The sequence below is a fragment of the Crocodylus siamensis genome, chromosome 2 (assembly GCF_052110815.1).
Source record: "Crocodylus siamensis isolate JL-2025a chromosome 2, ASM5211081v1, whole genome shotgun sequence".
In the NCBI taxonomy this organism is placed as follows: domain Eukaryota; kingdom Metazoa; phylum Chordata; order Crocodylia; family Crocodylidae; genus Crocodylus; species Crocodylus siamensis.
Window position 1 is genome coordinate 165140730 of NC_143396.1, and position 16485 is coordinate 165157214.

General features: G+C 51.3%; 2 protein-coding genes across 4 annotated transcripts in view; both read right to left on the bottom strand.

The window, feature by feature from the left end:
* Window positions 1–13127, bottom strand: part of FNBP4 (formin binding protein 4) — a 29494-nt gene extending 16367 nt beyond the window's left edge. For 2 of the 3 annotated variants that reach the window (XM_090032044.1, XM_090032045.1), the window contains exons 1-7: window positions 12932–13127; window positions 9944–10036; window positions 7104–7240; window positions 6570–6762; window positions 5027–5174; window positions 4797–4917; window positions 2156–2494 (exon numbers count right to left, since the gene is read on the bottom strand). In XM_090032044.1, the coding sequence (XP_089888170.1) occupies window positions 2156–2494; window positions 4797–4917; window positions 5027–5174; window positions 6570–6762; window positions 7104–7240; window positions 9944–10036; window positions 12932–13058 (1158 nt within the window). In that variant the 5' untranslated portion in view covers window positions 13059–13127. The remainder of the gene's footprint in view (window positions 1–2155; window positions 2495–4796; window positions 4918–5026; window positions 5175–6569; window positions 6763–7103; window positions 7241–9943; window positions 10037–12931) is intronic. The other variant, XM_090032043.1, reaches the window with a different exon arrangement.
* Window positions 13128–14371: 1244 nt separating this feature from the next.
* NUP160 (nucleoporin 160) overlaps window positions 14372–16485 on the bottom strand; it is a 63381-nt gene continuing 61267 nt past the window's right edge. The window contains exon 36 of the mRNA XM_090032056.1: window positions 14372–14865. Coding sequence (XP_089888182.1) covers window positions 14779–14865 — 87 coding nt within the window. The 3' untranslated portion in view covers window positions 14372–14778. The remainder of the gene's footprint in view (window positions 14866–16485) is intronic.

The window sequence follows — 16485 nt, forward strand, 5'->3', positions numbered from 1 at the left end:
AACGGTATAAGGGAATGCCTGATCACCAAAAAAGCGGCATACAACAACTGGAAGGGGGGGTGCTATCTTCAAAGAGTATACCTCCTCTGGTCGGGCCTGTTGGGGGTCTGTCAGGAAAGCTAAGGCAAACATAGAGCTAGGACTTGTGCCCAAAATCAAAGATAACAAAAACTCCTTTTTCAAATATACAGGGAAGATGAAGAAAGCATCAGGAAATGTGGGGCCCCTGCCCAGAGGATCCTGCAATCTAGTGGTTGCGCCAGAGGAGAAAGCAGACCTCTTTAACCAATTCTTCACTTCCGTTTTCTTGGGCAGGGACCGGGACTTCCCCACCGTGATGCAACACGACTCAAGGGGAACGCCTCCAGACCTCAGGTTGGGGAGGACTGGGCTAGAGAGCTTCTGGAGGGGCTGGACGTGTTCAAATCAGTGGGTTCAGACACTCTCCACCCCAGGGTGTTGAGGGAACTAGCTGGGGTTATTGCAGGGCCCTTGGCATGGCTTTACAAGCCCTCATGGTGCTCAAGCCAGGTGCTGGATGATTGGAAGATAGCCAACGTCGTCCCCATCTTTAAAAAAGGAAGGAGGGAGGACCCAGGCAACTATAGGCCCGTCAGTCTTACCTCAGTTCTAGGGAAACTCTTTGAGAAGATCATCATGGAGCACATCTGTGATGGGTCAGCCTCAGAGATGATGCTCAAGGGCAACCAGCACGGTTTCATTAGGGGGAGGTCATGTCAGACCAACCTGATTGCCTTTTATGATCAGGTCACAAAAGCACTGGATGCAGGTGTTGCCCTGGATGTAGTCTTTCTGGACTTCAGCAAGGCCTCTGACACCATCTCCCACCCCATCCTCATTAAAAAATTGGGTGACTGTGGCATTGATACCTACACAGTCAGATGGATTGCAGGCTGTCTGAAGGGTTGCACTCAGAGGGTGGTGGTGGACAGGTCATATTCGACCTGGGGAGAAGTGGGCAGTGGAGTCCCCCAGGGCTCGGTCCTTGGGCCTGCACTGTTCAATCTCTTTATCGGCGATTTGGACAACAGGGTGAAAAGCAACCTGTTTAAATTAGCTGATGATACCAAAATTTGGGGTGAGGTGAGCACACTAGTAGGGAGGGAAAGACTGCAGCAAGACTTGGATAGGTTACAGGGGTGGGCTAGCAAAAACAAGCGTAGGGTGCTGCACTTGGGCAGTAGTAACCAGCAGCACACTGATAAGATGGGAAACTCCCTTCTTGAGAGCACAGAGGCAGAAAGGGATCTCGGAGTCATTATTGACTCCAAGATGAACATGGGCCGACAATGTGAGGTCACGGTTGGCAAGGCTAACCGGACCTTGTCGTGCATCCACAGGTGCATCTCAAGTAGGGCCAAAGAGGCGATCCTCCCCCTCTATGCAACATTGGTCACGCCACACAGCTGGAGTACTGTGTCCAGTTCTGTGCGCCCCACTTCAGGATGGATGTGGACAACATTGAGAGGGTCCAGAGGAGGGCCACCCGCATGATCCAGGGACAACAGGGCAGACCCTATAATGAGAGACTGTGGGACCTGAACCTGTTCAGCCTTCACAAGCCAAGGCTGAGGGGGGACCTGGTGACCATCTATAAACTCACTAGGGGGGACCAGAAGGGTTTTGGAGAGACCTTGTTTCCCCTAGTGCCCCCTGGCATAACAAGGAATAACGGCCTCAAGTTGTTGGATAGCAGGTTTAGATTAGACATCTGTAAGAACTACTTCAGTTAGGGCGGCTAGGATCTGGAACCAACTTCCAAGGGAAGTGAAGTGATGCTGGCTCCTACCCTGGGAATCTTTAAGAGGAGGCTTGATGCCTACATGGCTGGGATCATTTGAGTCCAGTTTTTTCTCCTGCCCAGGCAGGGGGTTGGACTTGAATATCTACAAGGTCCCTTCCAACCCTACTTCTATGACTCCCACCTCCTGAGTGCATAGGGCAGTAAGACCTACTCCCTGCTTCAAAGGCACCAAGAATCAACTTGGGTCCAGGAACAGACAGAGAATGAGACAGGACTGTTTTGCAACCTTCTTTTTTCCTACATTGTTTCTGCTTAATGGGTTACCCCAAGAGCTGTGGGCCTCCCTCCAACTGTGGTTTTGCTCCCACCAGGAAAGTGGCCCTCACTCACCTTCTTCCTCTCCAGCACCATCTCCAACTCAAGCGTGTCCTGCTCCTCCTCCTCCTCACCACTCTCGCCTGATTGCACTACACTGCACAAATCCTCCTGTGATGGGTCTTCCAGAGGACCCCTGCAAGGTTCCTGCTCTTCAGCAGCAACTGTTGCTCCCTGGGCTGTCGTGTCCTCTTCTGGAGTTGGTTCTACCTCTTCCTTACAGATCACTTTCCTCCTCCACCGCTCCTCTTCCTCCTTTACAACATCAGGCAAGAGTGGAGCCAGCAGAGATGCTGCCACTCCCTTCTTCTCCTCTTCACTGTTGGAAAGGGCTTGGACACCTTCATTCACCTCCTACAGGATACACAGATGAGTCATGGGCTCTCTTCCATTCAAAGGACTGCTATGAACAGAGTGCCCAAAGTGCACTCTGACAGAACCAGAGCAGTCAGTCACAGCCCAAGCTGATGGTGGGAAGGTGTAGGGAAGGAATGAGACATTTGTCTTGGGGAGATCCCTAAAACACGGGCTTGTTTTTCAACAAGATATTAGCAGGTTTCATACAAACTGCCAATAGCAGGCGTTCACTCAGTCAAGTACCTCAACTCTGACACCAGTCAGCACAAGATCATTCAGAGTAAGGTACAAGAACACTGTAGTGGCACTTGAGTGACCAGCCCAAGAGAAAATGTCCCTCTAGCTTTCCACCAGAGATGGGGTGGAGGAAAGTCTGTTCCCACACTTTTACCCTGTTCAATAGGAATTTTCCAGGTTAGGTTATCTAGATAAAAGGGATAATATATAGAGGTCTTTCTAACCCATTTTGCCACCAGTCTGAAGTCCCCCTTTTTTCTTTCCCAAATGCAGGTGACAGACCTGAGCATCGGATTCCAGGTGTAGACACCATATCTGATCTTCCAAAGATCAGTGTTTTCTGCCCTAGTACATATGACACTGAACATTCCACACTGCCCCTCCCTGAACTCACATTAAGGTGGCAATCCTGGCCCCTAACTAACCCCCCCACTCCCTCCACTGCATTGCACAGAAACATTCAAAACAATGGGCAAGGAGAGAGAGTAAAGGTGGGGGCACTTCACAGACACAAGCAAGTCAGTAAGCCTAGAGGTAGATTTCAAACAGATCTAACAAGGATGATCTGCTAGTCTCCGGAAATAACTTCAACTAAATATTATCAAAGCCAAGTGCTCCACAACGTTAAGACCAGGTATGTATGAAGGCAGTTTCTAGTTAGCTGGAGCTTAGAGGAAGCTTAGACTAAGAGCAGGCTGGCCCCCATCTCCTCCTTGCAGGGTTCCTTGTGTCTGCATTTGAGGCAGGTTCTCCTGGACATTATTGTGGATGGGACAAGAGAATCCCACTCCAAACAAACAGGACAAATCCTGTGGTTCCAGCTCCAAACTGAACTCTCAAGCTGGCCTAGTCTTCCCCACTCTGGGCACATCTACACAAGATGTCTACTGCAGAGCTGAATGATTAACTGCACAATATACGTCTCTGCATTTACACATGCACCCCCATTAGGGAGTGCAAACTAATGAACTTCACAGCAGTATTTACAAGTCCTACCCTGCTGTGGCGTTTTTGTGTGCAGTAGCGCACATATAGATACTGAGCTGGCTGGCTGGGGCATGAGGGTACTTCAGTGAAGGTGCTGTCTACTGACTAGTCCCATGCTGAAGCATTCTCAAGCCCCAGCTAGCCCCTCCACAGCACAATGAGCCCAGTCAAAGCAGCTCTCGGCTGGCAAGCTGACCTCACCACCAGCTGAGGTTGTTGCAACTCAGCTCAGTGTGCTTCACTCCAGGTGCACAGGTAAACTGTGCACCCAGGAGCAATAAACTGCAGAGCAATAAGCAATAAGCTCTGCAGTTTATTGCTGCCCCTCAATGGCTCATATAAACACACCCTCTCTGCACTGAGCCAGGCCACATATGGCTCCCAGGCACCTAAGAGACAATTCTTATAAAGGAGTCTCTCTTTCCTATGCTAAAAAGACTGCAGACCATGCTGCCACTCCCAACTCTACCTACACTTCCCATACAGACAGAGCTGAGCAGCCCAAACAGAAGAGGTAACTGTTTGCCTTGAAAATACTGACAACGTGGCAGCATATAATGATCAAATCTCTACCCCAGAGAGTACAAAAAGCCCCCCCGGGGAACCTACATTTCATTTTTGTTCAAAGAACCCTTCCCTCCTCCCCCTGCAGACACTTCTGATAAAGCAAGAACCAGAGATGCCCAGGCAGAGTATTTAGGGTTGGCATTTATGCAAACATTCATCTGCAAGAAACAGGTGGACAAACCAGACTGGGAGTCTATAGCATGAGGGAACAACCCTTCTTGCAACTATCAAGCTTCCAGGATAGAGTCTTCCCCAAAAGGAAGATCTCAGAAACTGAGGTCCCAGGGATTTCCAACTGCACTAGTTAAGCAGCTATTTGTGACAGCTCTGGGCTCCCTGGTTCATGGCTGCCATGTTCACTGCATCACAAATTTTTTGAACACTTGGATGCCAGGATGCCATATACTGCACAAGGTGGTAAGCAGTCATAGCAGCTGAACAGGTTTTCAATGAGCTGTCCTCAATCAGCCCCAAAAGGAATGACTAACTTCAACCAGCTTCTACTGACCTTCTTCACCTCTCGCTTGGGAAGGATGGTCCCACGATTAGCACTGCCAACAGCAGCACCCTTTTCCTGAGGGTAAACATCTGCAGCTACCAAGAAACTCCCATTGGCACCTGCCACAGTGCTAGGGAAAGAAAGCACACACACAGTGAATGTTTAGCAACAGCATCACAATCCTCCAGTCTGTTCTGGGTTACAGAGACAGCTGGCTCCAGACCTGCTATAGTTCTCACCTGGGCTGATAATGCTGAAGACCCTGGACCTGCGTCGCAAGGTACTGGGGCAGTTCCCAGGTCACCTCATTAGTCTGAGTGTTCCAGTAATAATAGCAACCTGTGTTGTCATCCCAGACTTCCTGCCAGTCTCCCATCTCCACTCCCACTGAAAGAAAAAGCAAAAGGGTTTAAGTGAACCAGGTACCCAAGGCCTGTGTGCCTGCACTGGCTGCCAAGACCTTGTCTTCATGCCTTGTGAAGAGGACTCTGAGTTATACCCCACCTCTGAAGCCCCTCCCAAAGCTCCCACTGCTCAGCTGCCTTCAACACCCTTTTGAAGACACACGTGAGCAGGCCAGTGGTCAGCAACTCCCAGCATCCGTGCATGGCACGTGATGCTATTTTGCTTGGCATGCCATGCCAGCCTGGACTCTGGGTAGCTGCTGTTGGCCACAGAGCCCAGGTTTCTTGCAGCAGGTAGCTGAGAGGCTGCAAGCCCTGCTGCAAGCAGCCCAGGCTTCATGGCTGGCAGCAGCTGCCCAGAGGCTAAGCCAGCTGCAGCTGGGAAGCTGCAAACAGCTGCACCAGGCTCTGGAGCACAGGTTGGGCTCCATGGAAATGGCAGCTGCAGGCATGGTGCTGAACAGATGGTGGGGGAGGGGCCTGGGGCAACACAACCTTCACTTTTCTTCCATCATCCACCTGGAGGCATGTGGAAGCAGGCATGCAGTCACTGCCACCATCACAAACCCCAGTGGAGCTGTTTGCAGCTTGCTGGCTGCCTGCTACAGCTATCCAGAGCCCAGACCAGCTGTGATACACAGGTGGGAGACTGCAAACAGCTGCAGGCTCCAGAGCCCATGGCCAGGTTCCAAGCTGGCAACAGGTACATGTACACCACTGGGTAGACAGAAGGAAGTAGAGGTGGACTGGGGTTGTGCTGCCCTAGGCCCCTCCCCCACCATCTGCCTGGAGGCACATGTGCATGCGCCACTGGCAGAGAGCTGATGCCAGGTCTTTGGAGCCCAGTGAAGCTGTTTGCAGCCTTTCAGATGCCTGTCACAGCCAGTCTGGGCTCTGGGCAGCTGTAGCAGACGGTTGGCAGGCTGCAAACAGCTGTGCTGGGCTCCAGAGCTGTGTAGCAACCTCACATATGCCTTGGGGCATGGGGTAGGGAAGGGGCTGGGGCAGTGCAACCCTAGCCCCTCCTCCATCATCTGCCTGGAGGTGCACATGCAGCTGCTGTCAGCAAGGCGGACTGGGCCCCTCGTGGTTCCACTGCAAGTCTGCCCCTGGCATGTCATGTTCAGGTGTGGGTCAGGATTGGGGTGTTTTTGGCATTCCAACCAATTACATGGGGTCCATTACACGTCTGGACTACAAAACCGTATTCATCCTCTAACACCACAGCTGGAGAGACGTGGCCTGTTTCCACCCAACAGAACAACCAAGGAATAAATGCACAACCTGACACAGGAGTGTCTCAGTCCCTACCCCCTAAACAATTGCTCTGGGCACACAGAAGCAATTTATGGCATAGGATCTAAGTGAGAACACTCACCTCCAGCCAGTGAACACTGGGTATCATATTGCCACTCCACCGTCTGGGCAGAGGCTGCCCCATTTGCTGTTGTGGAGGAATGACCTGAGGCAGATTCCTTGGGCTCTGGGCGGGGAGGGGTTGGAGGTGGAGCAGAAGTGGCAGTGGTGGTGGATTTGGCTGGCTGGGGAGGAGCTGTAATGGCATCAATCTCCTTTAAAAACACAAATGTTCACAAATTAATTGAAACTCCAGATGAGAAGATCAGCTGATCTGGACAATGGGACAGTTAATAGACTTATCTACACACAGATGAAATGGCAACCCCTGCTAGGTTCTCTCAGACTTTCCTCCCAGGAGCCCTGAACGACCGCCCTCCCTCCCTCCCCAACTCCAGCAACATCACAACCAGGCACATTTCCTCTTGCAAAAGCTTAAGCTTGTCATAGTGTTGGAAGCTCCCTTATCCAAAGCTGCATAATGCATCTGGTTGTAGCCAGCTCCCCTCTCATCCCCCAGATGTACCTGAAGAAGATAGATACAAGTCTTACTAACCGCCAGGAAGTTAGCCAGTGTGCTGTCAATGTCTGCTGAATTATTTCCATTTGCATCTGCAGAGCGCACTGACTTCTCAGACGCCTCACCTTCTTCATCATCACTGTCAGCATATGCACCAAGCAAACATAAGCCACCTAAGCAGAGAAGGGTTAACAATGACAGGTTCTTTCTGCCTATGACAGCCCAAGTTACAGTCACATATACAAGCATAGGGGAATTAAAGAATCTCACATGCAATTTGTAAAATGCAACAAGTTCACAGAAGATACACTCAACCACCCTGAGAATGTCTTCCATCTAGAAGAGAGACTTGAAACCCAGGCCCCTCAGATTAAGAGTTGTTTAGCAATGGACAGCACTGAACTCAGGTTTTAGGCAACTAGGGCCAAACACTCCCCCAAATACATCTCAAAGGCAATCACACTTTTCCTCCAACCTTCAGCCCTCTCATTAGCTCCCATTCTTCCCACTGTGTACAGAGAATCATAGAAAATTAGGGTTGGAAGTAGAGGTATGCTGATATATTGATGGCATATTGTATCGGCACCAATAAAAGGAAAATTAATGTTATTGGCAATTGGCTTTTTTTTGGTCAGTGTAGTTGATAATGTCACTGATAAATGCTGCGTGCATGAGTTCAGCCGCAACGTGCATGCAGCCAGGAACACAGCTCGGAATGTAGCTCAGTGGCTTGGAGAGCAGCCTACTGCCAGTAAGATGGGATGAGAGGGAGGAATGGTCACGGAGGAGGGAAGGGGCATGGGAAGGGAGGGAGTGGGGCAGGGGCTGCTCAGCCAGGGCAACAAATGAGACTCTGGGAGTGGGATACAGCCACTGGCAGCTTGTCTAAGGGGACACAGGAGGGTAGGGAGGCTCTCCACTGCTGTGTGCACATCCAGGGAAGGCATGGGGGGCATGTGCCCCCTATTGGATGTGTGTGCAGGGTGGACTGCAGGCTTAGGCTTGGGGCTGCGCCAGCCTCTTCCCAGCAGTGGGGGGGAGGAAAGGGGCAGCGCTGGGCTGGGGGCACCACCATCTGCCTCGCCCCCACCTACCTCAGCTCCCCCACTGTGAAGGGGTTGGCACAACCCCTGGCCCTGAGCCTGCAGCAGGCAGCCCACCCTCACCCCATGCACAAATCCAGGGGGGCACATGCCCCCATGTCCTCCCCCACCGCCCCCAGCAAGCTGCCCATGGCTCCATCCTGCTCCCAGAGTTGCATTCACCACCTTGGGTGAGCAATACCTGCTCCTTCCCCAATCCCTCCCTCACCAAGGGGGAATCATTCCCCCACCCCCGCCGACTTACTGGCAGAAAGCTGTTCTCCAAGCTTCTGGGCTGCAATCCTGTAAATTCACTACTGGATCGGTATTGGCCAATATGGCTGGTTAATAATTGGCCATCAGTACTGGCCAAGAAAATCTTTATTGGCGCACACTTAGTCGAAAGGGACATCAGGAGGTCATGTACTTCAACCCCTATTCAAAGTGGGGCAAGCCCCAATTATATCATCCCAGCCAAGGCTTCGTTTAGTGGGGTCTTAAAAACCTCCAAGAATGAAGAGTCCACAACTGCTCTGGGTAACCTGTTCCAGTGCTTTACTATCCTCCTAGCGAAAAAGTTTCCCCTAACAGCTAACCTAAACTTCCCTTACTGCAACTTGGAGGCCACTGCTCCTTGTTCTGTCAACTGCCACCACTAAGAACACTAGCTCCATCGTCTTTGGAACCACCCTCAGGTGGTTGACAGCTGTTATTAAATTGCCACTCAGTTTTCTCTTCTCTAGGCTAAATAAGACCAGTTCCCTCAGCCTCTCTTCTTAAATGATGTTCCCCAGACCTCTACCCATTTTTGTTGCCCTCCACTGGACTCTCTCCAATATGTCTACATCCTTTCTGTAGTAGAATAATGAGGCAATAATTCCACCAATACAGGAACAGTACTAAGCATCAGCTCATTTCTCTGAGATGATTATTATATGGCTTGCATTACAGGATAAGTCTGGGGCCTTCTTGCAATGGGCACTGACCAGACACACCAATAGCTGGGTCCCAGCATCAAAGAGCTTATGGTCTCATTTGAAGCAAGATGCAAACAGAAGTGAACTTTATAACATGGAAGCCAGAATCCAACTATTCTGAATGGAAGCTGAGGTGGTGCAGAATCTAAATATTCAGCAGACCACATTTGTGTGTCATACAAATGAAGGATTGGTCACACCTGCTTTGGAGATTGATAGCTCAAAGATGACAATTCTCTACCTCATATTTTTAAGCATTTTACTCATTTAACTAATTAACATACATTACATTTAACTGGTTGAAGGTTGCTGGGTCTCAGACATAAGATTTCTCCTCTTTACTTTCTACATCAGGAAGACGATTCCTGTCTGCCCTGTTTTTCTAGAAAGAGTCCATGGACAACTGAAGGTTTGTGAAAGCAGTGAAGTTTTACTGAGATAAGGACTGTTTTTTATTCAGGCTCTTTTGAGCCCAAGTTAAGAGAAACACAACAAAATTAGAAGAAATAGTTTCAAATAATTTAATGTCTACTGAGCATCACTTAGAGATGAGGGAGCTCACAGTCCACCGAGCCAGCTGGGAGGTCCTCCAGCACAAACATGGAAAGTAAGATCTGACGGCCCTGATATTCCTTAGGCAAAACACAAAGAGCCATCCCTTTAAGAGACCTCCAACCCATAAGCCTCAAAGAACATCAACATATGGTGGTGAAAGCACTGTGAACAGCATGCCCAGCACCACAGACCTGAGCTGACCCCAAAAGCTGGCTCACTAACCACAGATCAAAACAGAACCCAGGGAGGAGACATGTCCTACCTGTTGGCCTGACAGCCGCAGGTCCAGCTTGCACAGTCATTTGTGGCGGGTTTGGAGCAGTTTTGGGACCTTCCCCAACTACCTCTGGCTCATCTGGATTAAGGAAAGGAAAACAAAACTCATTTCAGCTGCAGAGGAAGACAGGGTAAAACTAAGCCCAGTGGCAGTAACCAGTAGTGACACGTGCAACCTGGAGGCAGAGAATTATGGGGAAGGTTTTCCTTCATAAATAGAAAAAGGTTTCTCTGGGATCTGCTTAAGCCAAGACGCAATAAAATAGCCAATTTCTTTTAGGGAACAGATTGCAACCTTTGTTGCCCCCGCTGTTGCTCCTGGCACCATCACTGTTTCATTCAGGCAGCTCCCCGTGCACCATATTGCTTAGTCATAGAGGTGCACCGATACATTGGTCTGATACTGGATTAGTAACGATATAAAGAAAACTGGTGGTATCAGATATCAGCCTGATGAGGCTGACAGTTTGGCAGATAAATGCCCGTGATGCATGTAGGCGCAGCACAGCTCTCAGGCAGCAAGGAGCACAGACAGCAGTGTGGAAAGTTGCCTCTAGCTGGTAAATCTGGTGTGGTGGAAGGGGACGGGGGAGGCAGAACAATGCCCTCCACGGGGAGGGAGGGGGCAGGCATGGCCCAGATGGGGGCGGGGGCAGAGCTGTGGCTTGTGGAGGGGGAGGCAGCTCCTGCTGCTGCTTGCACCCTGTGAGGGAATGGGGGGCATGTGCCCCCCCAATCTGCACATGGGAGGGTGGGTTGCAGCTAGGACTGGGCTCAAAATGGGCACTGGCACCACTGAAAGGATGCTGCCTTCACCCCAAATCTCATGACCGCTGCACTCCCAGTGCCACCACTGCCAGCCACCCAGCACAGCCCCAGCTCAATGCCCCACTTCCACCCATGCCAGAAAGAGCTGGGGCTGCACCAGGCAGCTGACGACAGCAGGAGTGGAGCAGCAGTGAAACTGGAGTGGATGAAACACCCTCCCAGCACTACCAGTGCCTGCTCTGAGCCCACCCTGCCCCAGGGGGCACATGCCCCTCCACACCCCCATGCCCTCTAGAGGTAAAAGCAGTGGCAGAAGCCCCCCCCTCCCTCACTATGGCGGGTGTTAATCTGTCCCCTCCCACACCTCTTCTACCATACTGGACTAACAAGCTAGAGGCAGATGTATTAGAAATCAGATCAGTATCAGCCGTTATGCCTCCTTAAATATCTGCTATTGGTATCAGCCCCAAATATCTCTATCGGCAAACTCCTACTTAGTCACCCGTTGAACAGGAAATCCTCAGATTTTAGTGAAAGCACTGCACTGCTATGCAGGAACCCAGAGCTCCACCTCATCATGAAAAATCTTAGCCATCAGTTCCTGGCACTTTGTGGACATAGCTTCCATGTAGTTTGGAGCATAAGCAGTTGAGGCTGCAAACTGAACTTAGCCCACTCTGTTACTGCACTTTAAACTCTAGCACAATACATTTTACTGAGAGAACTTTGAAATCTACATGCAAGAGCAAGCAGCAAAGCTCACTTCCCCAGCTATGTAAGGGTCTTTGCTTCCTTTCTGGCCAGTGCTGGCTCCCATACCAGTGACTCACCAGGGAGAGGGCAGTAGGAGCTCAAAAGCAACAATTGTGTATTTATTACATTACTAATACAGATGACTGTAAAGTATTACAGCGGTCTTCTCGAAACTGCTGGCTCTGAGGGAGGGATTGATTTTGAAGTAAGAGCAAATGCATTAACCTCTACTACGGAAATGACAAAAATATCTACCTAGGAATCTCAGGGGAAACCAGACTGCTTTGCTAATTGATGTGTGCCACGTGGCCCTCATGCTCATGAGCTTCCTGCTCTCAGAAACCCACTGGCACAGAACAAAGGCACTTTGATTCAATGTGTTACTTCAAACTAAGGCCTGTTTGTAAGTGCCAAAGGGCAGAATATGTGGAAATTAAATGCACACCTGACTCTATCAAGGGGTAGGTCAGCAGTTCCTAAATGGGGTTTCAACATCAGTGGATGGGGTCATGGGGGTGAAGGGCTGAGGGTAAGGGAGTCATGTTAAGGAAATGGGGCCATAAATGACATCATGCTGAGGAAGAGTTTGTGAAGCACTAGGTTAGGTTCTAGGAATATACTCAAAGAACATAATAGACTTCCTCAGACAAGAAAAAAAAATACCAGCCAATGTACATGCCAACAACTGACAAAGCTTTTGCTCTCAAACTACAGGCATCTGCCAAACTCCAAAACAACTTGCCAACCCTATGTGGAAAACGCAATCAAACTAGTACCCACACAAGAGGCTCCCCAAAGGGTCCTCTCTAGGAAGCTGCCAGTACTCAAGGCTTGCAGTTTCACCTGGGAAGAGCAGAAATGCAATACACTGGCAGCCCTCATGAGAAACAAAGGTGTTTCAGAGAAGTTGTGCAGGGGTAACAAAAGTCCCTCAGGCCTGTGGCCCAGAGAAACCAGAAAATAAGTAATATACACCACAAACCTTCCAAAGGCCCCAGCCCCAGTAAGGAAGCCTGGACCCTGAGCTGGGGATAGACGTCCCCGGCCGGAGCCGGCGGGCGCTGTCCCCAACCCCAGCCCGCCGCGTCACACCGCCCCTCCCCCACGGCAGCGCCGCCCGCAAGGGGAGAAGCGAGTCACTGCCTCCGGCGCAGGCCCAGGGGCCCCTTCTCGCGCTGAGCGGCCGGCGCGCGGGGGCGGACAGGGCAGGCCCGGCCGGGCGCGCAGGCCGCGACGAGCTGCAAGGCCGCGGATGCGGGGCGCGGCCGGGCCGCGGCGACAGGCAGCCCCACCACACCCCGGGACGGGCTCCCCGACGGCCCCAGTCCCAGCCCCAGCCCCCGGCTGATGTAGCGGCCGCGACCGCCCCCCACCGCCGACCATGCCCGGCCCGGCCCAGCCCAGCCCTGCTTGGGGCCTGGCGCGGCCTAGCTCGGGGCGGCCGCCTACCCACCCGGTTCCGAGCCCGAGTCGCCCTCGGCCGCCGCCTCCTCCCGGCCCAGCCCGGCCGCGCGCGGCCCCGGCGGCGAGAGCTGCAGGATGGGCCTCCGGCCCGGCACCGCCCGCGACCGCTTGCCCATGGCGCCCGCCCGGCTCCGCGCGCTCCCGCCAGCCCAACGGCCGCCGCGCGCGCCCGGGCCGTGACGTCAGGCGCAAGGGGGGCGGAGCCAGGCGCGCGCGGCCTTCGGAGCCTGGCCGGGCGCCCCTTCGCCTGCTGCGCATGCGCGCCCGCCCCGCCTCAGCCAGTGCGGTGGAAGAATGCGCCGTCTGCGCGAGACGGGGCGGAGCTGACCCGGCTCCAGCAGCGCAGGGCTGGGCCACAGGTCGGGCTAGGGTGCGCGGAACAGGTGGCACAGGCACGAGCCTTCCTCGAGCGAGAGCCTGGCTTAGGTGACCTCCAAAGGCCCCGCCCAGCCCTCATTTTGTAGAAGCTTCCGCAGTTGGGAGGCGGCGGCGGCCCGTAGACTGCCGCTTTGGCCACATCTCGCACGCATCTGCTTGCAACCAGCCAGAGGGGTTGGATGCGGTTGCAAGTCGGCTCGGATCCCTCAGTTTCGGGACACTCAGAGACCAATCCACCACTTCCACAAGCAGCCACGCTCCTTTAGCCAGAACTTGGCCCAACTTGTGCTAGCCCCATGGACCAGCAAAAGATGAGCCTCGAGTTCAGCACTGACACCTCTGGCTAGGGGGAAGAAAATATGCCCCTCAGGAGCAAGGCATCTCCCTCAGGCCTTCACCTTTTCACTTTTCAATTCCTTTGGGCTCCGCCCCCTTTGTCCACCTGCTCTCCAGGAGTAGCCAGCCAGTCAGGCCCACACTGACCCAGCTTTAGAGCACAGCTCCCAGGAAGCTGAGGGGGCAGAAGGATGACCTGCATTAGAGGCACAAGGCAAAGCTAACTCAGCCCAACTGCTGCCAAAAGCTCTTCACAGTTATGTGCAGTGTCATGTGCTAGCCTTGCAGTAGTGCCTAACAACTAGTCAGGTGCTACAAAAACAGCACAGAAATGCAGTCATGTGCTGGCCCAAGACCTTACTACCTACCTGTGATGGTTATTAGTGGCAGGCTGGGTCCTTACGGCTGCTACATTAAAATAATTCTCTTGTGCAGGGCATGCCTTATAGCTAGAGGTGCATTAGTTTATCTTGAAGCTACATCAACAGATGACTAACGAGATGTGAAGTGGTCACAGTCCAACAGTTCATCCATTTCCTTGGTGCTCTTAGGGATATTAAGCCAGATCTCCTCCATGCTAGAAGTCAGCAGGTCTCCCACAACTGCAATTTTCAATTGCTCAACACAAATTTGTACCTGGGCTTGTAATTTTTTCCTTTTTTTATTAAAGATCATCCAAAAAATGCCACAATAAATAAAAGACAAGACAAAAAGCCTCTATTTTCTGTGTATAATACAAGGATATTCCCAGCCAATGTACACTACTACAAAGAAGAGCGTGAGATAATCATCATCATAAAATCCACTTGCTTCCTCTTCTTCACTGATAACTGATTACAAAGGGATCCAGAATGCATTTGCCACATTAAAACTGTTCCAGACCTCTGAAGCATGTACTGTTTTGGAAAAATAGACTTTCTTTAATAGCACCACCAGCCAAGGACAGGGTAAGAGGGTGACTGCAACTGTCCTGCTCCTAGGAAGAGGGCCATGCAGAATCAGGTCTCACACAAGACAGATAGCCACTGCAGACCAGCCTTTAGGGCAAGATTTCTTGGGGGCTTGGTCTCATGCCCCATCAGGCACCAGATGGGTACAAAGGCCATACAGATGAGGTTGCTGCTAGTTTAGACGAAACAAGAGGTCCCGGGTTGCAATTTCAACCTTCTGGTGGTAATCTTCCAGTTTGTCGTGTACTTTCTGGTATAACTAGGGGAGAAGAGCAAAAGCAGCGATCAGAGGAAATAAACATGCTAGGAATGGGACAATTGCTTTCCCTGCCAAGTCATCATTCTTCCCACACTCCCTTCTTAGGCCTGTGCAAGTCTTCTCTAATGTGTTTGAGACAAGGTGGCCTCTGCCTCCAAATCTTTGACAGTATTTTTTCCTTCTGAGATCTTCATATCTCATTCCCACATCTGCCCTGTCAGCACTTCTGTTAACTATAACTACAATAAGGAAACAATTGTATCCAAGGCCACAAACTGATCCCCAACAACAACAAAAAACCACCTTTCCCAGCAGTCTGCATGGAGAACTGGGCTTACATGGCTGTCAAATCCCCCCATGCTCTAGAGGATGACAAAATCCTACAAGCAGGAAAAGTTCTCTCTGCCCAGCGATTAGTTCTTCATACAGCTCCCTCCAGCCCAGGGATGGTCAACTTGCAGCACAAGTGCCATAACTGGCATGGGCAACCTCTACATGCGGCATGTGGCAAATTAGGGAGGGAACAGGCAGTGTAGCAAATAGTGCAGGGAGCAGAAAGTAGAGCAGCATATCAGGAAGGGAGTAGAAAATAAAGCAGCAGATTGGGAAAAGAGTGGTACTTTGGGTGGGAACAGGGTTTAATTTGTGTCACAGATGCCAAAAAGGGTGGCCCCCACTGCTGCAGCCCATCAAAGGTCTGGTATTTTCATGTGAGCTCTCTTCAGGTATATGACACTCCTGGCAATGTGCTGAGAATTAAATGCAGGTCAAGCAAGAACCAAAAAGTGCAGTCCCCTCTCCTTGCTTTTGCTGTCAGTTGCCATGCAATTCTCATGCAGTTCCTCCCTGCCATTAACCTTCATTCAAATGCCAAATGCCACAGTTGCCTGTGCTTTTCCAGGACAGCTCCCCTGCTATTTTCTACCCAAGTCTGGAGAGATCTTCTGCTTTGAACCCTTCAGCAAAGGTAATTTAATCCTCTTTCACATCAGTCAGGAAGACTTTTGGTAACTCTGGAACTGCAGAAGCAGCAGTGGGGCCAACCTTTTTGCCAGCTGTGCCATATATTAAAACCCCATACCTGCTTCAACTCTGTTATATCACCATTAATAATAGCACTCTCCACTGCCCTCCAGCCCCTCCACAGTACAAGTCTGAATTTCTAAATTTCCAAAGTGACACGCAAGATTGAAGCTCACTGCTGAAGAGTAAAATCTATACTGTATCCAACCCTCAATTCTCTCTTCCCCCAAGGAGCATAAAAGACAATTGTTAAACCACCTAGTTTATGACATTAATTCTTGGCAAATTTCCAATCTGATGCACCGTTCCTGGTTCCATTATTCTTTGGTGCACGGCTGCCTAACTCAGGGTTCACAAGGGATTAACTTCCAGTCCTCAGGCTCACAACCCACCTTCCCACACTGCACCTCCTCCTCCAGCATTCACTTCCAGACTCAATCCCTGGGGGTGGGGTGGCACAGCCAGCAGGGAGTCTGCACAGCCTGTGCAGTACGAAGCCCACATCTGTTCAGAAGCTGAACAGTCCTGCTTTAGTGGAAAGTTCACTGGGAGTTAAGTCAGTAATATTCAGAGACTGATTTCTTTTAGCTGGGTGGC